Source organism: Rutilus rutilus (assembly GCF_951802725.1).
Source record: "Rutilus rutilus genome assembly, chromosome: 16".
Classification (NCBI taxonomy): domain Eukaryota; kingdom Metazoa; phylum Chordata; class Actinopteri; order Cypriniformes; family Leuciscidae; genus Rutilus; species Rutilus rutilus.
Window position 1 is genome coordinate 34329591 of NC_140224.1, and position 22594 is coordinate 34352184.

The 22594-nt window shown below is 37.9% G+C and overlaps 1 protein-coding gene across 2 annotated transcripts in view; it reads right to left on the reverse strand.

Moving 5' to 3' along the window:
• The window catches only part of dock1 (dedicator of cytokinesis 1), a 239870-nt gene extending 217276 nt beyond the window's left edge, over positions 1-22594 (reverse strand). For both annotated transcript variants that reach the window (XM_084434637.1, XM_084434636.1), the window contains exon 1: positions 22391-22594. In XM_084434637.1, coding sequence (XP_084290763.1) covers positions 22391-22433 — 43 coding nt within the window. In that variant the 5' untranslated portion in view covers positions 22434-22594. The remainder of the gene's footprint in view (positions 1-22390) is intronic.

Sequence of the window (22594 nt, forward strand, 5' to 3'; positions counted from 1 at the left end):
TACCCACGCGGGCACGGAGTCTGAGCCAGCTTCAATTAACCTGAAATTTAACATGTAGGTTCAATATTCTTGGAAGTGTGGGTACAGACAGACCATGAGAGACTGCATTGTGGGATATAGTATTTAATGCAGTGTGCTGTGGTTGTATACTTCACATCTTGGCAAAAGTAGTAGGTTAACTGGTTATTTCATGCAGAAAATCAATGAATACTGGAGAACTAGTATGAGTAGATGAGTGGTATGGTAGAGAGAGGGTTATGCCGTAGAAATAGGGAATGCGGAAAAGAGGATGATGAAGAGATGAGATATCATCATGTTGAGACAGTTTGTCTGCTACACAGTTTATAAAATTCAACCAACAGGTAGAAACAAGCCTGCAGTATGAAGCTGAAGCTTTATACAGACAAAATACAGTACAAATATGCAACATTAGTGCAAAAGAATCACATACTGTGTGTAATTCAGCCTAAAATTCAGAGCCTAAAATTTGTGGTTAATGGCCAGGGCACAATGTTAATAATTCAAGCAAGTTTCATGTTCATTATGTTGGAAATTTCAATAATTAGCTATGACATGAAAGTGAGAATTCAATTTCGAATTGAAATGAAATAATGAAATGAACTGAGTAATGTATTCTGGAAATCAGTCTAATTAAATCTTCCTTTAGACCTATTAAATCAACTAGTCATGGGAAACACACACTGACATTTGTCTTAAAAATACACTTATGGCTTCAAATAATAAGTTTGCAAAAAAACATCAGTGTCTTGCATTTCCATTGATTTCCATTGAGTGATTGCCGTCCTGTTAATTTTGATAGAAACATACATTTTAAAAATACTTTTTTTAAACTAGCATATACTGTATATATATATATGTGTCTGTGTCGCAAGCACTACTACCCAAGTGAATAAATCAGTGCATATGATGAGGCATCCATTTTCAGACATGCATTTCAAGCACTGTTATTGCTTTTCATTGAGTTGGGCCGGTGAGTTTTGTAAGCTAATATCTTTGCTATTGTTTCCATTTGTTCTAATTGTTTAAAAAGTTCATTTCAAGCAGCTTTCAAAACCCATCAAACATTTTCCAATCATCAGAACCAAAATAAACCCGTCTGCTGCTAACTGCATTTACAGCATTAACATCAACAGACCAACTTCAACTATTTCTGAACTTCCTGCTTTCATAACACAGAGTAAATATAACTTATTATATGCTTAATTTTTTCTGCTACCGGTCCATGAATGTTAACATTACACTCGCTTCATATCACATTAATTATAAACCAGACACGTTTCCACAAAGTCCAACCGCGGATCTAAAGACTCTCCACGTTATTCTGATGGGGGGACGATAGTGAAGGGAGGCAAACTTACACTAATTACCTTGTTTTCAACTAGCGCAGTTCTTGCAGAGGCAATGCTGAAACCCTGCTCGAAAATCTGACCCAGAGCCTGTTTCTGTCATGAAACAGAACTGAACCGGGTCAGATCCACTCTGTTCATCATCATCATCGTCATCATCATCACCACCACACATGGCCGGTGGGCAGCACCAGCGGGTCAGTGCCTGTGATGCCAACACACCTGGAGTTCTCTAATTGCTTAATTTTAAATGGCCAACTACACTTGAACTTCTGCAGGTCCTAAATTTAATAATGGGAAAATAATTGTTCCAGACTGTTTGAAGAATTACCATAATTGAGTCAGGAACACATGTAGGAAAAGCACTGAACAGAGCTTCCACTCGTCCTCCTCTCTACCGGCCTGAAGCATCAGACATTACCATATACATAATTGTACAGTCATATTTGCTGGAAAATCAACTCAAATATTGTATTAAAAAAATAAATAATAATAATAATAATAATAATAATAATAATAATAATAATAATACACATAACCATACAGTATTTTTAACAATCAAAAGAAATCGAATTCAGTGATTTAAATATTAATAAATTAATAAATTACTTAAATAATTTAAGTAAAATATTTATTAAAATCAAATAAATCTAATTATTATTAAAGGGTTAGTTTACCCAAAAATGAAAATTTCGGTCATCATTTACTCACCCTCATGTCTTTCCAACCCCGTTTATCTTCAGAACACAAATCAAGATCTTTTTTGATGAAATCTAAGAGATTTCGGTCCCTCCACTGACAGCCACACAACTGACTCTTTACACTTCAAAAAGTTCATGAAGAGATCGTAAAACTACTTGTAAAGACGAGATTAAATTTAGGCTTTTGTTCACATATAAACATTTATCAAAGCACATCAGATATGGTAAACGGAGTAAAACCAATGAGGTTCATTCTCGTGTTACGCATCAGCAAGAACCAATGAGGTTCATTCTCGTGTTACGCAGCACGTTTGAGCTTCTGCAAGAACCAATGAGGTTCATTCTCGTGTTACGCAGCACGTTTGAGCTTCTGCAAGAACCAATGAGGTTCGTTCTCGTGTTACTCAGCGCGTTTGAGCTTCAGCAAGAACCAATGAGGTTCGTTCTCGTGTTACGCAGCGCGTTTGAGCTTCAGCAAGAACCAATGAGGTTCGTTCTCGTGTTACGCAGCGCGTTTGAGCTTCAGCAAGAACCAATGAGGTTCGTTCTTGTGTCACGCAGCGCGTTTGAGCTTCAGCAAGAACCAATGAGGTTCGTTCTCGTGTTACGCAGCGCGTTTGAGCTTCAGCAAGAACCAATGAGGTTCATTCTCGTGTTACGCAGCACGTTTGAGCTTCAGCAAGAACCAATGAGGTTTGTTCTCGTGTTACGCAGCACGTTTGAGCTTCAGCAAGAACCAATGAGGTTTGTTCTCGTGTTACGCATCACGTTTGAGCTTCAGCAAGAACCAATGAGGTTCATTCTCGTGTTACGCATCACGTTTGAGCTTCAGCAAGAGCCAATGAGGTTCATTCTCGTGTTACGCATCTCGTTTGAGCTTCAGCAAGAACCAATGAGGTTTGCTCTGGCGTGTCAAGCAGGTTCGGCTGAGCTTCTGTTTATGTTCGCTGATCAATGTTTATATGCGAGTAAAAGCCTAAATGAAATCTGTTCATCATATAAAGCGATCGTGTCTCTTCAGAAAATTTTGACTAAATCGCTCTATTCATATTAGTTTTACAATCTCTTTTGTATGGACTGTCAGATTTCATTAAAAACTATATTTGTGTTCTGAAGATGAACCGGTTTGGAACGACATGAGGGTGAATAAATGATGACAGAATTTTCATTTTTGGGTGAACTAACCCTTTAAGAAATTATTCAAATAAAACAATTACTTAAGAAATCTATTTTTAGATTAATTAAAATGAATTAATAAAATAAATGTGAATACAAATAAACAAATGATACATTTAAATGAATACAAATTAAATGAATTTAAATAATTGGAAATAGACCAATTAAATAAACTTAAATATAAACAAATAAATCAAATGGTTTGTGTAATACATAAAACATTTCTGGGCTGAATTTCAAACAAAAATAGCTAAATCAATCAGGACACCAGGACACCATTACCGTGTAATTGCTTATATGGTGATTTTGGACATTCCACCCACCGCAAATTCAATGTAAAAGGACAAAAGAGTGGCTAAATCAAACCGTGCAATCGAAACAAGTGTGAAAACAATCTCAAATCACAGTCAACAAGCAGAAAACATCCATTATCTCAAAATACCATTCCCCATTCTGATCGATTCCTTCTAAAGCGGAGACACGCAATTAGCCAGACATTTATTCTGCAGTTACAGTGTTTGACGTATCAGGCCGCGCAGACAGTGCGGTTATAGATTGTGTCATAGTCCGCAGGTTTCAGTGTGGGCCGCGGATAATGAGATGAGCGAGGAGAAGGTCAGCCGAGGTGAGAAACAGCGGGAATCTCCTGGAACGAGAGGGTCACTGCTACTGAGGCAGAGAGGATTGTGGGTATAATGTAGAGAGGCGAGACCACAGCAAACTCCCACGCTAATAACACAGACAGAGCGATAACATAAGTTCCTGATAGCTTAGTATTTGCAGAGCAAAATTATCGGTTTAATTAATGCATACCAAAACACAGCAAAAGAGTGTCCGTAAACTGACTCGCTTAATTAGTGGAGTTTGCTTAAGTATTAAGTTAACGCTTGCTCATAGCTCATCAAATGTTGTATCTTTTCTTACATTTTTTAAACTAGTGGACAGTAAAATGACACAGAATCGCTCTTACTTTTTTAACCCTTCACTTTCATCCACCTGACTGCATTTTGTAACATGAAGCGCACTGGATAATCTACATTTTGTCTGATTTTAATCTGAAATACAATATTCAGTCCACTATATTACCAGAGTACGACCCCAACGACACTGCAAACAAAGTAACAAAGACATTTATGTTAGGTTTGTGTCTTTCTATTCAACAAACAATCCTGAAAAAAATATATATATCACGGTTTCCACAGAACTATCACCTATTTTACGCAGTGATAATCAGAAATGTTTCTTGAGCAGAAAATCAGCATGTTGGAATGATTTCTGAAGGATCATGTGACACTGAAGACTGAGTGATGCTTAAAAAAAAAAAAAGCAAGAAATATTATGTAAAATGTAAAAATATAAATCACATAGAACACAGTTATGTTGAACTCTAATAAGATTTACCACCATATGGCTGTACTGTTACTTGAACTATTACTTTTTAATCAAATAAATGCAGTCTTGGTGACATAAGAGTTCAAAAACATTAATACATATTACCATCCCGAAATGCATTTTTAATGGAGATAATTATGGAAAATCCACCAATGGCTTACTTAGTCACTGTACATTAAATTGCGTGCACGCTGACATAAGGTCATCTACTGAAACATTCTCTGATTAAACTAAAAGAAAAGCACAATTCAGATGAGATTATCTGTGAGCTGGACCAGCCAGGACAAACCTGCCAGCAATCTCTCCAGAACATCCTGCATTAATGAGACCGAGCCAAACACAGATAAAACTAATTAACCTTGTCTTTTAATAGTGTCTTCTCCTAAATGCCACACAAGAACAACCCCTGGTGGAGAGCAAGTGACCATCATGACCAGATCATCGTCCTCCCAGCATTATCTCACAGAGCTTCCCTCTCGCTCTTAAACTCTCCTAATGAACCGATGGGATCATGGCCCCTGGATCCCAGTTAAACAATAAAACAGAATGGAAGAAGAGGAAGGGTTAATGTTCGACATTTATCATCATGTCAGCACAGCCAATCAAATGCACATTTTTAATGAGCTCAGGGAACTCTGGGAGATAATGAGTGCTACTGTCACTCTAATAAAGGTCTGGTGTTTTATGCATCGCTATAGTGGACGTCAGCATATAACCATCCTTATACAATCAGTTTGCACTTTCAGGTCAACGACGGTCATGCAATAGTTTAAAGACAACTTTGCTGAGCAAGTTAAAGTTAGTTTGCATCTAATGGTGCACAGGACACACAATATAAAAACTAGGGATGCGCCGTTATGAATATTTTGGTCGATACCGATAACCGATAACCGATAATTCGTTATATTTGAAAGCCGATAACCAATATATTGGATGGTAAATCTAAACTAGTTTTTGAGAGCAAAAACAAGTCTCACCATTAAAAGCCATGTCCCAAGCACACACTTATTAGGGGTTCAAGCATGAAATGCTGCCTGAAACCCTATTGTAATTGTAAGGATTTGTAAAACGCATCGTGCCGGCCAAACCGTAAGGCCTAGAGACTTGAAACCTGGCCAGATGGTAGGCCTCAATTTGGGAAGAACCTATCAGAGTATGACCCCGATTGGCCCATAGGTGGCGCTACAGCGACCAAAAGTACAAAATCGCTCATAACTCTTAGACCGTTTGTCCTAGACTCAAGGTCTTACACCACTGTGATCCCTGACTCGAGGTGGACAAAATGGGTATCTCCAATTTCGATTTAGGCAGGAATATTTTTCTGCTATGTCGCATTTTTTTCCAAAACCTACTTTTGCGAACTAATCCCTGGTTTTTCGCCCGATCGGAACCAAACCAGTCTAGGACAGTTCTCTGGACTCTCTAGATCTTTGCATTTGGGTGGCTGTAACAGGGTCATTTAGAAAAGGGGCGTGACAAAATACACTCAAAAGCCTATAAATCCTAAAGGAAAACTCAGACAACTTACTAAATTGCCTTATGTGCTTAAAGGCCTCAAATGCTTGAACCCCGCTAAATGCTGCTTGCAGCTTTAATGTTCTCATTATTATTTTATTTAGCCAGTATGTCAGACTTGCACTGCACATGTTGCACTTAATTGCATTTTTCTTTTTTTGAAGTGAATCCAATTATATTTCAAGCAATTCAAAACCATCAAGGCAAACAGTGTGCATCTGAAGTGTCTCAGCTGAAAGAAATATAACTAATATATATAGGCCAAATTTTCTTGCCGATAAAGACAACATTAAAAGTTAACATATATCGGCCGATACTGATACGGTGGCTGATATATCGTGTAACCCTAAAAATAACATTTTAACATTTACTCTACTGAAGAATATCAGTAATCTATATCCGTCATATAGGCTACATAAAATTGTAATCAGGTTTGTAATTTGGATTTAGATTTATCAGCCAATATATCGGTTATTGGCTTTCAAATATAAATAATTATCGGCATTGGCCAAAATGTTCATATCGGTGCATCCCTACATAAAATGAGCTGGTTCACCCTGAAATGAATAATTTAGCAGAGCATTCCTGCTCTTTTAAAACTTCATGAAGCTCAGTAATGAAAGCTGGTATAAACAGCAGATTTCTCAGAGCTGCAGCTCGGCTCAGTCGTTCGATTGTGCACACGGCGAGGTAAAACACTTTCTGATGATGCGCTCAAAGCCCTGAGTCATCAGCTATTGTTGTTCAGAGCTCAACAATGAGTTTAGTCAAAGTTAGAACAGTCCAGGCCAGCACACAATAAAACAATAACAGATCTCAGAATAGATCGATTTAGTCATTTTAAAAAGTATATTAGTCACCCCAAAAAATGACAAGTCCGTAATTTACCCACAACTATTAGCATAACCACCATTGGCAAAAAGTTGTTCATAGGACTTCAGAAAACCTAATATAGCGCACAAAACAGATTTAAGTTGTTATTCAATGAAAGAGATCACAATTTAACAACTAAAATGTCAGTATGGTTTACTATTGTATGATTTCAGATAACTTTTGTGGTAGGTTTAAAGTGGCATTCTGTCATTTTTGGAGCTTGACAGCATCTGTCCTTACTCAAGATTTTTTTTTATATATATACACAAAAAAAAGTGTGTGTGTATAGAGATAGAGAGAGATAGAGAGAGATAGAGAGAGAGAGATAGAGCGAGAGAGATAGAGATAGAGAGATAGAGAGAGAGAGAGAGAGAGAGAGAGAGACAGAGAGAGAGAGATAGAGAGACAGAGAGAGAGAGAGAGAGAGAGAGAGAGAGAGAGAGAGAGAGAGAGAGATATGATTAAACTACATATTAAAATAACTAAATGCAATATTAAAATTAATAAATAAAATCCATTAAGAAAATAAACATTATCTACATAAAATAAATAAATAAAAGTAATTAAGTAAATAAAAACGAATTCATATCAAATAAAAATACGATGTAAATGAATTAATAAATTAATTTAATTGTAATATTTTATCAAAATAAAACGAGTGTGACAACGTGTCATATGTTAATCAGGATGACGTTTAGGTGAGAACAATAGTTCTGTTGGGCAGCTCGTGAGAGACGTCACATATGTCTGCTGCATCTACATCACAATAGACCGATTCATGCAACACCACTGACAGGACGAGTCTTAAACCGACCACACAAAACACACATTCTCTCAACAAATCTCAATAAAACAGCACACCCCTGTTTGCTCGGTCTCTCGCAGGTACAGCTGTGCCATAAGCAGGAGAACGGGACGATTCTGAAGCCGACAGAAGAGTCATTAATCTCTGTCAGTCATGAAGACGCGAGCACACTGGATTTTTAAAGCCATGTCATCATTGACATTTACTAGCATGTCGCTCTCTGACAGGCCCAAAGCTGGAGGGTGTTTGATAGAGGACGCTATCAAGGCTCCCACAGGGGGCCAGAAACAGCCTCAATGTTTTACGAGTGCAACATCAAAATAACAAAGAAAATATGATTTATTCAAAATGACTGACCGAGTCGATACTAGTTAGTGTATCACTCAGAAACTTCGATCATCATTTACCCCTCATGTCGTTCACTCACTTTATTCAAGAGACATGTTGAAGTTTCCCTGTGGTGAAAATCAAGTTTTTAATGTTGTTTATATCTCTATGTGGTGTTTTTAATGTGCTTTAAGACAAACCACGTGTAAATTCATAAGTCAACATCATTACTGAGTATTTTCTCCTTAAAACTGCAGTGAACCAAAGACAGTCTCAAAAACACGGTGTGAAATCGCTGGTGTTTCTGACGTCACAAACTACCTTGTAACCAATCAGATCAACGTGTGATCGTCAACGAGTGGATCTATGAGCTTCAGTGAGTGAGTGGAGGCGGGGCTCATTTGCTTATTCATAAAACCACGTATACTAAATGAGGCAAGAGTGTAGAGTTACATTCAAGCTATTTTGAATGTTTTGAATGATTAAGTTAACTTCCATGAAACAGATTTAAGTGGATTGAACGTACTGAAACTGAAATAAATTGAACAAGCAGAAAAAAATCATTTTAAAGTCTTAAATTAATATATCACAATCAAAAATGACCAAAAAAGCACCACAATGGAAATCCATACAACTTGTGTGCTATATAATCCAAGTCTTCTGAAGTCATATGATTGATTTGTGTGAGGGACAAGATGCTATTCACTGAAAGCTTTCAAATTAACTCATGCTCATGTACGTTTCAACGTGGCATGTCAAGACGTGTCCTGCCAGGCTAAATGACAAACACTGGTTCTTGCGTGTCTCATGACTGTTTTTCCATTGACTTTAACATTAACATTTTATTACAGAAAATAAAAGAAAAGAAATAAAATGCCAGGACACTATAAACTGATCAAAAGTGACAGTGAAAAAAATTTTATTTATTTTTTTATGTTTCAAATACATGCTGTTCTTTTGAACTTTATATTTAAAGAATCCTGAAATAAACTGCATCATGGTTTCCACAAACATATGAAGCAGCACAACCGTTTTCAACATTGATAATCATAAATGTGATCATGTGACACTGAAGACTGGAGTAATGATGCTGAAAATTCAGCTTTGATCACAGGAATACATTAGATATATGTATATATATTCAAATAAAAATAGGTTATTTTAATAGTGTTTATCAAATTAATGCAGCCTAGTTGGTGAGCAGAAACTTGCCCATAAACTGTCTGTATAAAAAACATTTTCTTTGAAATGATTTTAAAAACATTCAAATGTTCAATTCAACAGCACATAACAAATCTGTTCAACACAAAAACATCTGTCCTCGACTGCTAATGTGCCGATTTACAGATTCAGAGGTTGTTTCACACTTTATAAGAACCAAACTCAGACTCACTGCTGAAAGTCTCCAGGACATTTGCACTTTTGTGTTTGACCTAACGGTCTGATATGGTTTTCTCTTTAATCCGGCTCATTCTGGTCTCCAAAGTGGCTGGACTAGACCCAAACAAAGAATCATCTCAGCTTATGGGATAGTGTATGGTAAATATGCCAAAGAGATGATGTTCATATCTGCCCATCTGTCAAAATGCTGGGCTGTATGAATGGGGTAAGGCCGGCCTTCTTAACCGAACAAGTGTGTGTGTGTGTTTGTGTCTCTTGACCCTTTATTAACAGTCAATAGCACAGCATCAACCATCTGGCCGGAGGAGAGACTTAGATCAGACACCAGCAGGACAACTGAGGCCTTTAAAAACACAATCAATACACACACACACACACACACAGAAAATGCAGAGCGTGACGAACAGACATTGTCACTTTAATGCCACAGGTTAATGGGTGTTTATGAACATGGAGTTATATTATAGCTGTGTAACTTTCAGATAGGGCTGGGCAATAGATATAATTGAGATTTTGATCCAATTTACATTGATAACAATAGCTGCGTTTCCATTACCCTTTAAATATCACAAATTGAAATTGCGAATTGAAAACACACCAAATGTAAACAAGTCAATTTCAGTCCATATATATTATATTATATAAAAAGTTTGATGAGATGGTTTTTCAGACAATTCAAAAAAGTAATATTTCGCAAAACTGCAATGGAAACGTACGTAAAAGTCGCATGATCATTCTTTAAAGATAGCGTGCTATTTGTTTGGACAGAAGACGAGACGGAGTTCTTTATTAAACTCATAAAAGACAAAAGAATTATGAGAATACTGGATTCTAAACAACAAAGAAAAAGCCACAATTTATCAAGAGCTTGAAGCAGACAGGAGGGAGAAACACCCAGAAACACCTCATACGTGGCGCTCCCAAGTAAATTGGCTTTCCTTGCCATTAATGCTTGGAAAACATGCCCACGTCTCCTTCGATTAAAAATAATGGCTAGTGCGTTGGCTGCGATATACATAAACCTACCAACATCCGTTTGCCATCACTTTTGGAATTACTTATCGCGAGACGGGGAAAAAAAGCAAGAAATTACAGTTTATAAAGTTATCATTTTGGATATTTTTCTTACAAAAACGCATCATTTCGCTTCAGAAGGCCTTTATTAACCCCCTGGTGCCATAAGGGTTATTTTTATGATGGATGGATGTGCTTTTGTGGGCTTCAAAATCTCAGTTACTATTGACTCCCATTATAAAGCTGGGAAGAGCCAGGATATAACTCAGATTGTGTTTGGCTGAAAGAAGAAAGTCATATACACCTAGGATGGCTTGAGGGTGAGTAAATTATGGGATCATTTTCACTATGTTTTGATGTTTTTGTTTGTTACTTTTGTGCTCGTGTCGCCCGAGGCCACTGTAATTTGCTCCCATGTGACTGAGAAACTTAAAGAATAGGGTTGCATTACACATTTTATTGAATCACCACAAATGTATTAAAAGACTTTTAATGGGAAGGTTTTATATTAGAGTAATATTCCTTCACCCTAAACCCTGAGCGCTTCCCTCTGAGAAATCCATTTATCACATCTTCTCAGACCAAAGCTCATAATATCACATAACTCGAATCCCTAATCCCCAGATTATTCAAAATTCATGTTGAAAATCTATTAAGAATTACTCAAATGTCTCTAAGGAAGACTAATCTACAGACGGGCATCGTGCTGCCTTCTGCAAACTGAGAAATACAACTCTAAAGAGGGATTACATTACAAACACTGTCCAGAAACGCATGTTTTTAGATGATAACACACATCCTCGATATAACTAAGACCTGGATTGAGGACATTCACACAGGTTTGGCTTGAAATCTGCAAGAGATTGGCAGGTATACTTAGTGACTTCTGACTTGCAAGATGCACACCAGAGCTAATACTGATATAAAGTGTTTCACTCAATATTTGACTGCGCTCATACACAAATAAATGGAGTTGAAGTTATTAAACCAGACACTTTTCACTTGGTGCAGCGTCTTATAAAGCATATAGACTACAAGATAACCATCAATATAAACTATCACAAATTACAAAACATGAAAAAGACTGGGGTGTGCATTTCAGTAGTGCTTACAAAAAATATATATATATATTTTTTTAAAAAAAATCCGGAGTTTATCTCTGTATGAGTGAGTGTGTGTGTGTGCATTTTGAAAAGGAGTTGTGGAAATTTTCTTCAAGGACGAATGACACCACAGGATATTTCCGGCCCAAAACAATACTAGCACAAATGTTGAGGAAGCCTTCAAAATGTGCCATACACACAGTTAAACCGAAACAACTGGAAAAAGTAGCCAGCTAAACTACAAGTTACTACCAATTAACAAAAACCTGTTATCGACAAGTTATTATAAAGGAGGACGCACCTTTTTCATACACAAAAGCATTTGAATAATATAATTAAAGCAGATGAGTTTTTATTTCGCACAAAAACGAAAAACTCAATTTGTACAGCAACACCAAACAATAACTTAAATTAGAAAGCTTAAAAAGCTGATAATGCACCGATAAACAGCCATTTTTCATTAACAAGGCTTAGTCTTGGCAAGTTAATCTGTTATAATTTTCATCGGTTCTTTAAAATGAACTGATTCGTTGAAATTAATCCTGCACAGCATTTGATTATTGAATCAGTTTTACATGGTTATGCACAAAACATGACAAAAACATTGACAAGTTAGCAGAATCACTACTTTTAATTAGTTACTTCAGAACAAAAAGACAAAAGGACAAAGTGAAGAACTAATGAGGCGGTAAAGAGAGACACAGATTCATAAGAGCAACACATTCAACAGGAGATGAGCCTTTAATTACTGTTTGGATGCCAGGAGTTCTCCAACATAATTACATTTTCAGCACACTTTACTTTGATTTGTGTCTGTGTTGATACGAAATTGAATGAAAAAATTAAATACTACCATATGAAAAGTGCAAATGACTTTTGGTAAACATCCTATAGTGATTTGATTAATAGATAAATGTAAAAAAAAAAGAGCCAAAATCGGTGTTAAAAACAGTTAATTATTCAATGCATTGCGTGTACAATGTCACATGTACACATATCAGAATACTGCTGAGCAAATTGTAGTGCCAAAAATTGCACTGTACCCAATCTGGTTGGCACATCATGCAAACTGAAATTTTTCACGCAACCGTGTTAAGATGATTGATCAGTGTCGTCACCGCCCATGAGTACTCGCGTCTCGTCTCTCGCCCTCACCGGCCCGAGTCTTTCTGACACTTCTCATCTGACAGGGTCCAAACACAGACCAGACTGTGTTTGAGGTTAATCAGGAGCACACTGGAGATAATGAGAGATTATACGCTTGTGTGTGCGAGTACAAACAGAACTATTGTCTCGAGTCAAGCTGCAGTTCTCACTAGCGGCTTTTACTGAAGCCAAAGGAAGTGGCATTTCCTTATCTGGGGAGCCAAAGTGTTGGGTAGAGCAATCCTGACCACCACTGCAGAAACCGCCAGAATACCGAAGCAAACAACACTGTCTAAAGTCAGAAAGAGAGCGATAACAGCAGAGAGATAAGTGGCAGTTTGTAGGGACTGAACGCAACCAGTCATGCTCTTCGGTACAGTATGGCTTATATTCAAGGATGTTTGCAAAGGCAAGCATCACGATTACAATTGCTCATACTTAAAGTCAGCATTAGCCGGAATCTGCGATATTCTTTTCTTCTCTGTTGTGAGTGACGTATATCTGAGTGAAACGGCTTCTCGGACTAGAAAAACAAAGTAGGAAGGGACTTGATTTTTGGCCATGAGGAATTGATTGGATGGTTGTGGTTTGCTATTGGTGGATCTCATGTGTGAGTGACAGGTTGTCCCGCCCTCACAGCAGTAAACATGTCGTCAGAGAACAGATTGAGATGTCACTGCAAGTTATTTTGATTAAAAATAACTAATCATGTGCATAAATCATTTATAATAAACATCGCAAGATTCCGTTGATTTCATTGGGACTTCAGTGGTTGAAAACCTAGCAACTACCTGAAACATCGTGACAAATTTATTTTAACATATTATCCCTGCTACAGACTGTGCGATTTCAGCAACCCTATAAGATCATTACAAATCACACTGTACGACATGGATTTTAAAAACTTGGGTACGACATGTGTGTAGACTGTACGACGATGACACCTATTGAATCCTAAGCTACGACTCAAGTTAGTATAGAAGAATAAAACCTCCTCAGCATGCGCTAGTGGTAAACTCTTCATCTTGCTCAAATAGAGCAGATATATCGCAATTGGCAATTTTATGAGCCCCGGGGGAAAAAAAGAGGAAGCAAAAGCGGAAAATATGGACGGACGTGGTCATGGCTAGGGAAAGGAGGCCAGCTTGGCATGCCAATTTTGCAAATGGAGATTGAGCTAAGTAGTTTTAAGTTTTAGCAACATGTCACGTTGATCAATACGCCATTTTCATGTTGTATTTCTATTGGCTAGTCAGAAGACATAGGTGACGTCGTAGCAGCAAACACACCGAGATGATCATGCTAAATTTCTGATACCGTCAGACAATTATCGCAGACTATCATTGGTCACAAGACCGTGACAACGGCCGTCTTTGAACCTCTCTCACTGTATGACGTAGAACCCGCGACCACAGAAATCGCCCCGATTGGTCATCTTTCTCCTGGAACAGCTGAGTGTGGGTTTCAGTGAAGTGCGGTTCTATGGCGATCCTCAAGATCTGGGCCCGTATTCATAAAGAATCTTAATGCAAAGAGTAGCTCCTAGTGACAAAATTCTAAGAATATTCTTAGAAATGTGGGCGTTTACTCTTAAAATTAAAGAAAAATTCCTAGTAAAGAAAAAAGTAATTCAGAAAGCATCTTAACCCTTAAAAGAGGTCTTAAGGTCAAAATTGTTAGGAGCACGGACGAGGACTTTTAAGAGGCTTAAGAGTTTCTTTAGCAGAGGAGAAAATGGCAGAAAGACGAAGAGGGAGAAGAAATGTGTTGCAGACAATGGATGACAGTGAGTTAATAAGACGCTATAGATTAGATCGTGCAGGGATCATGTTTGTGACTGATCTTTTTAGAGACACGCTAATATCTCCGACACAGCGCAGAAATGCCATAGCGCCTGCAATGAAAGTAATCACTACATTACGATATTTGGCAACTGGGAAAATTCCATGTTTGATACATTAAAACCAACATTCAAACCACCGCTTAAATAGACATGCCAGCAATCAGTGTAACTGGAAAGAGTGGAACAATTTTTATCATTCTAAGCAATCAAATACCTTATAGGAAATTAACAGCATGGAAAATAAAAAAGGATTTATATAGGCCTATAATGTGTGTGTGTGTGAGAGAGAACGGTCAAATAGGAAAAATTACGCATGCAATTTCAAAGTGAAGGCTTAGAATAGACCCTATACTTAAAATCACAAAATTGGATTGGACAATTGGACAACCAACCAATCACAGTCTTCAAAAGATTGTGTCATACATAGCAACGGGGTCAACCCCGCCTCCTCACTAAGATAAAAGTTTTTGTATTTTCCTTACTCAGAGTTGCTCTCAGATCGGTCCCGAATCGCTCTTAAGCTAAGACTCCTACATAAAAGTTTTTAAGCTAAATTAAGAGTTTTCTGAGAGGATTCTTAGAATCTTTATGAATACGGGCCCTGGTGTTTTTAGTGTCTCGGAGCACCTTCATTCGCAATAAATGCTGCCAACCAATGCTGGTTTCAACAGAACATGCAAAAGAAAACCTTGGAGCATCTTAATGACTGCACCCTATTAAAGTTTTGCACATTCAGAAAATCTTTGGCTAATCTCTTGTTTCTCTGAGCTGGATTGATTTAGCCTTGTCAATATGAAAAAGCACATGCCACACTAATATAAATCATTCATACAGAGCTAAAGTCTCAAAGGATCAACAACCGTAAGAAAAGGGAAAAGAAGTCGCTCAACCTCCTCTCCAAACTCGCTCTCATCCACGTGTTACGGCACATTAATGGTGCCGTGTTTACAACACAACACTTCAACTTTAATCAAAAGGGGGTAAGAGTGACGGTAACGTGACAGAAGTGAAGGACAGGAGAACAGCGGCGTCTCATTTCACATGCACACAATGAGCAGTCAAACTCCAAACACTCATTAGATCATGACTGCAAATACGGCGTAACCGATATGACATTTGCATGCTTCTGTCTTCAAGATTGTTATGTGAAGATGAGTGGCATAAAGCATAAATCTACAAATCTGAGAAATGTCACCCATCAAACAATATGTTATTGTGCTGGATGACAGATCTGAAGTTATGACGGGAAGAAAGAAAGAAAAAAAGAACAAAACAATGAACAAAAGAAAGACAAGCTTAAGGGTGAAATGATGGAAAATAATTCCATTTATTTTTTTACATTTTGGAAAAGACATGATGCTAGAGCTGCTTGATTAATCTTAAATTAATCTTTTGCAATGTCTTTAAAAAAACAAAACAAAAACATGCTATTTCTATTTTCTAAATGGCAATGATTCAGCTGTGTCTATTAAACCTTTGACAGGTAAGATCACAGCGAACATTTACATCTGTGTTGGCGCTGTCGCTGATCCAGAGAGAGCAGTTGTCATGTATAGGTATGAAATCGCTTCACAAACAGTCCTTTCAACCACACAGTATCATTATTTCTGCCTTACAATGATTTAAATTACCACTGAAAAAGTGGGATAAAAGTTTATAGTTCAAATATAAACACTGACATCTATGGTAAAATCTGCGGTAGCAATCAAAATAGAAAAAAAATAATAATAATTGAAAGTAAGTTGATGCTTCAAGTAAAGATTGTATCAATTACATCGTAACACCAGTACAGTAGGTGGCGTAAGTGTGTTAAAAAGAATGTATTTCTCACTGAATCATTCATTCAAGAGATTCTTTCAACGACGCTGATTCATTCAGTAAGGAAACAGGTGAAGAATTTATGGCCTCGTTTACACTGTCAGTGAAATGTGACCCAATTCCGATTCTTTGCTCATATGTGACACAGATCGGATGTGTTCTATGACAGTGTAAACAGGAGAACGCATGCATTCGGATATTTCGAGATCGGTTTCAGGCCTCGTTTATTTGTGGAAATAAATCATATATGTGCCAATGCGACTGTCATGTAAACAGGCAGATCGGATATTCTGAGGCATTAGGCAACGTCTCCGCGGTTTAATGACGAGAGCAACCCCGACGCGCTTCTGCAAAGGGACGGATGGCCCGATGAAACGTCGTGTCGTCGTAGGAGAGGAATGTGGACAAACGTTGACAACCTATCAAAGGTTGGCTTGCTCATCCTAAAATTTCAGACCCACTGCTCCTTGTTGAAGCCCGCCACGATCTCATGAAAGTGCGTATCTATAGCACGGATTTTATTTCTCGTGCCATTTACACCAAAAATAGTTTTTGCATATGATACGCACTTTATGGGGTGTAATACGCACTCCACACTCCTAATCCGATTTACAGTGCGTATCATATGCACACAAAAACTATTTTTGGCATATAAATGGCACGAGAAATCAAATTAGTGGTATAGATACGCACTTTCATGAGATCGTGTTGTATGTTCCCACCAGTCCTGAGATCTCTCTCGCACACAATAACTGAAGCATGAGCAGGCTGCAATGATGGCCCTTTTCGTCCTCCTCCACCTCAAAATCATGGTGATGTTTGGCGAACTTCACATATATCAAAAAGCTAGCATCAAGCATATATCTTTGCAAGAACCCCCTTTAAACATGTTTCAGATCTATGTCAAGTGTAAACACATGAATCATATATGGGTCACAACTGAAACACCGTGTGAACAGACGGTAAAAAATTAAAAAAATTAAATCGGATATAGGCAACGAATCAGAATTGGGCATTAAGACCTGAAGTGTAAACGAGGCCTATGAGTGAGTCATTGAATCATTCATTCAAACAGATTTGTAAAAAATGTATTCTTTTTTTTTTAAATAGATCACATGCAGCAATTAACATTTTGTCATAAACTCTAGCAAATAACATGTTTTGTTTAGTTGTTGAATCAGAATTCTGGGAGAATCATGATCTCTATTTTAAACACAAGAAGCTGTGATTGTCAGTTTATCCAGAATCACGCAGCTCTTATGCAGTTGCTAAGTTGGTTGCTAAGTTGCTATATGTGGTTGCTAGGGTGTTCTGGGTGATTGTTTACTAGTCCAAGTATCTGATGTTTTGGTCTCTTTTAATGAATTAATCACATGAAACTATTATTAAGAATATTTTAAAAGAAAAAAAGTAACTTAATGCCACAAACATAGCATGTAACATCCAGTTGTTTAACTACTGCACACACACAAAAAAAAACATTCCATTGAGTAGCTGTCGCTGTTGAGTGGGTGACTGAGACTGGGTTTTCTGGTGTGCCGTTCAAATATTCCAAGCATGTCTGTGGAATGCCAGAATATTTACAGGATGCAGGAAGTTCAGCTGAGCCTCTCCAGTTCAGAGACGACCTTTCAAAAGTCAAATCACAAACACAAAAACACTGAAAACCTGAATTTCAGCATTGTGCCAGACTTCTTATGGAAGTGCCGAGCTGGCTCCTTTACCAAGATGCCCTCCGGAACTGGACGCGATTCCAAACGGCTGGCTCTCGTTAAACCTCTCAACCGATGTTTACTTCCACGCCTTAAATCAGAAAGGTATGTAATCATCCAAAATAGTGCAAGCATTAATTTATTGGTAAGCATATCGTAAAGTGCTTTAGATATGCAAAATATGCCAAACCTGAGGAAACAAACTACAATCAAAATTACCATCACATGCATCAGGTTACAGGAACGACTAACCAAAGCAAGACAAGGAAACACGACCTCAGAAATGATTCAAACACTAAACAAATTATGAAAATGTGGAATATCGGTCACATGGACATTAATCTTTCTGGGCAAAATACTAAATATTATTGATAGATTCACAATGATTTTACATATCATATCATGATAGATCATGATCATCATAATGATTAATGTGATTTCTCATATTCTAAATTTCTCATATTTTAAAAAGCAATATTAACAAAAATTATGTATGTACTGCTATACTGATGCAAAAAAAAATTTGAGATTCAATATGAAAAACATGCTTTGATTATTTGCAACTAGATTTTACTATTTTATAAAAAATACAAATAAAACATTTTGATTCTGTGGCTACAATGGCTGTTCGGTTTAAAACAATATTTCCTCTGATTAGAAAAAAAGCAGCGCAGAGTAAATACATAATGACTAAACACAGATAACAGGATCATCCAGCTGAAAAATAAATATTCCCCCATGTTCATTAAGGACATATGCATACATATCTGAAAGGTTTCATGTGGTAAGCCTGTGCACAGAGAGTAATTAGACAACACGTTTTATTGTTCATGCATCAACACAATGCCTCCATCTCTCTCAGCCAGCCATCTTTCTGCAGAGCTCTCAAAGCAAACTTCACTTCTATTCTCCTCAAGGCCTGGATGAATGGAACAACCAACACACACACACACAAAGCCTATTAAAGCTGCTTTGGAAACTCCTACGGGACGGCAGCGAGTAAGCAGCACACCTCTCTCAGAGAACACTTCCTCAAATACCACAGGACTTACTCATGCAGAGAGACGGAGGTGTGCAGAGAATCCACAAAAAAAAAAGAGGATGTGAAATTAACCCATTAGCCTACAGTCACAACTCAAAACCATAAACTGACAGATATGAATAACCATGCACTTATGAGGCGTTTGTTTTATGCAAAACTATGCTGAGAAAAAACAACAACTTAGTTTTAGATATCAATGAAAGTTAACTTTAGCCCCTGCATTTTGATAGACACACTCCGTTTAATCATCTCCAATTTCGTAACCTTCTCCATTCCAGTTTAAGTTGGTTCAATGAAAAGGCTTTTAAAACCACAGAGCTGATCTCAGAGTATGAGTTATGACTGATTTTAGGGATCTTCCTGAGGGAATCTTTGATCAAGACCGTGGGATCGGCCGGACCAGAGGCAACAGAGTGCGACGCAGGACGAGTTTTTAATTGCTGAGTGCGGGAGGGAAGAGACTGATATGTGCACGGGAAGCGGGAGAAAGAAATGATTTGTGTGCTCAAGCAAAACATAATTATCTAATAATAACAGCAAGCAGGAGTCTGTCACAGGAGATCTGAGGCATTGTGTGTGTGGAAATTGTGGGGGGAGCATATAGACTCTGAGACAGAATCTAACCGGACATCTTTCTACAGGTTTTGCTTGGGGGAACGGGACAAAATATTGCGGTAGCGGGATGGAAATACTTCTAAATCAAGACACACCCAAAGCCCTTTGTCAAATGACTCAAACCCCCAAAGCCCCCTAGTCACATGACTCTCAGACCCTGTTTACACCTGGTATTAAATGTGCGTTCATGCCATGTCGGAATTACTGTAATTACAATTACAAGTCCAAGTCCTCGTAGAGCTCGCAATTACAACGTGTAAGCTGGGAGTTTTCGGAGAGCTCGAACTTGTACCGCCTGACCGCTGCAGATTCATTTAAGCATTGATAGTGCTGCCATAGAAACGCATGATTTCCAGTCCGAGCACATGGCGTGAACGTAGCAAAACATGCATGAGTCTCAGTCGATCTGAAGTGGCAGGTCAAGACGACTCACCATTTACACACGGTAGGCCTATTATTAATATGAATCTCAAAAGTGTCTCCTCTAAGCACTTGTTTGATCAGACTTTGAGAGATTTTTTTTGGACTACATGCCTCACTCGCTACATTAGTTCATCACTCAATAATTCATCAAAGATGTTTTTAAAAATGCTTGTAATCCTAAATTATACACACAAAACAACCTGTCCATTCTGAAATTTCACCAACACATCATGGTGTATCGAGGAACGATGCAAGGGATAATAATAAGACTATCTATACAAGCAAGTCAGTAAGTAAATGCATAAATCCAATAAATCAATCATTGGTGTATATATAATCTGGAGGCATTCAGAAAATGATGCCACTTTTATCAGTTAGTCTATCAGGAGAGCAGCACACATAAATGTGCTTCAGCATGTTTCTCTTTTACATGTCGGCGTCGCAGTGTCGTAGCTTCACCTCAGTCTAGTGCACTTGAGAATTTAAATTACACCAATACGGAGGCAAAACTATTTAAACTCAACAAAGTGAAATTCAACCACCCTCAGGGTAAAAATACACACACACACACACACACACACACATCAAAGACTAGACGTTTCTACACACCGCCTCGTGCTCCTTTGCGCTCAGAGTGGAAGTCGCTATAAAAGCACTGAGCAACACAAACAGGTAGAGACCACAATGTTTCAAAAGAGCTGAATAACTCAAACAGAACAGAAGTTTCTAACACGAACGCTGGAGATATTTTGAGTCTCCATCAAGGAGAGCAGATAAATCCAGAATTATGGGCTAGACTGAGTTTGCTGCCGATAAAAGATCCAACTGATCCAACATTTAATGCAATCCATAAAGTTCTTCTCCAGTTGAGATGGGATTAAGATTCTATTATGTCTCGAAAACATCCCTAAAGTCTGAAAACCTCCTTCTCAAGAACTTTCTAAGTGAACTTATTTGTGTAAACTATTATAGCGGCTCAAGGAAACAGTTCAGTTAGGAAAATGTCACGACTAATAATGGCATGTCAACTCAGAGGCGTCAATCACGGCCGGAGGAATGAGGCAACACACTGTAGCGTGACAACAATCCAGTCTATCATTATATACGAGAAGGAAGAAACGCCTGGAAAATACAGTTCAACTTTCCTTTACTGTGGATGTGCTTGGTTAACATCTAGCTCTAAACATGTTTGGACACATACGAACCAGGGACGTAGAAGTTTTCCTGAATTAAATGGCTCAGGGATGATGAAAAACATGAAACTATCACAGATATGTTGGTATCACAGTTAATTGAAATCACTGACACTGCATGACACTGACCAACGAGAATGAAGTATTCTAGAGAGTAGTTAAATGTGATATCTGCACAAATATTGCTGTATGTATACATTATTTTACACAATATTCAAATTCACAACATTCATTCTTTAAAACACCCAGATAAGAACAAATAAACGTAGCCCCTACAGTATTAAGTTTATAGTAGCCCAATAAAATGAGTTTGTTTACATCAGGCTTCCCACGCATTTCGACTTTCCCAGTTTTTAATGATACTGGATATGGATTTAAAGTACTTTAACGGAGATAGAAGAATACTCATTATCAGTGAGTATCCAATGCCATATTTCAGGCCATGTATTTGTATGTAAATCTGTGACTGGAAATCACGGTTTTTAAATATCCATAACAGTGGGATCCCTGATACATACAAAACAATCGGGCGAAAGAAAGCAGGAGCTTAAAGAATCTTCCGCGGGAAAATACAACAAGCGCGAAAGGTTCTTACAACATAACAGCGCGAAAACTTGCTACAAAGTATCAGCGCGCGAGTAACAATGAGAAACAAAGTATCCATGAGCTCCATTCGGGCCGCCGCGCAGGAAACACTGGAACTAGGCGCGTCTGTGTCAATCTCACACACACACATACACACACATCTCAAATATATAATAGCGCATTGAATACACTGACCCACAATCATAAAAACACTTCAGCACAAAACATCCTCAATTAGTCTAAACTGGCATGGAAATATAGAATCACACCATTTCTCCCCAAACTTTTGTAACAGGACTAAAAGAAGTTTAGTTGATGCAAGTTTCCTTCTTTACTCACCTACTCCGTACTTCTCTTTCTTCGTGGGCACCCAGCGCGACATCCTCACTGATGAAAGTGTTGTGAGACGCCCGTGAGTGTTGTTGTCGCTATTCCAAATATATATATCCAGAGTTTTTCCACACACTTTTTCTTTTCTCTGTAGGAGTGGAAAGACTCATCTAGCCGCCATTTTCCACCATCACTGAACTCATGAACCGCGAG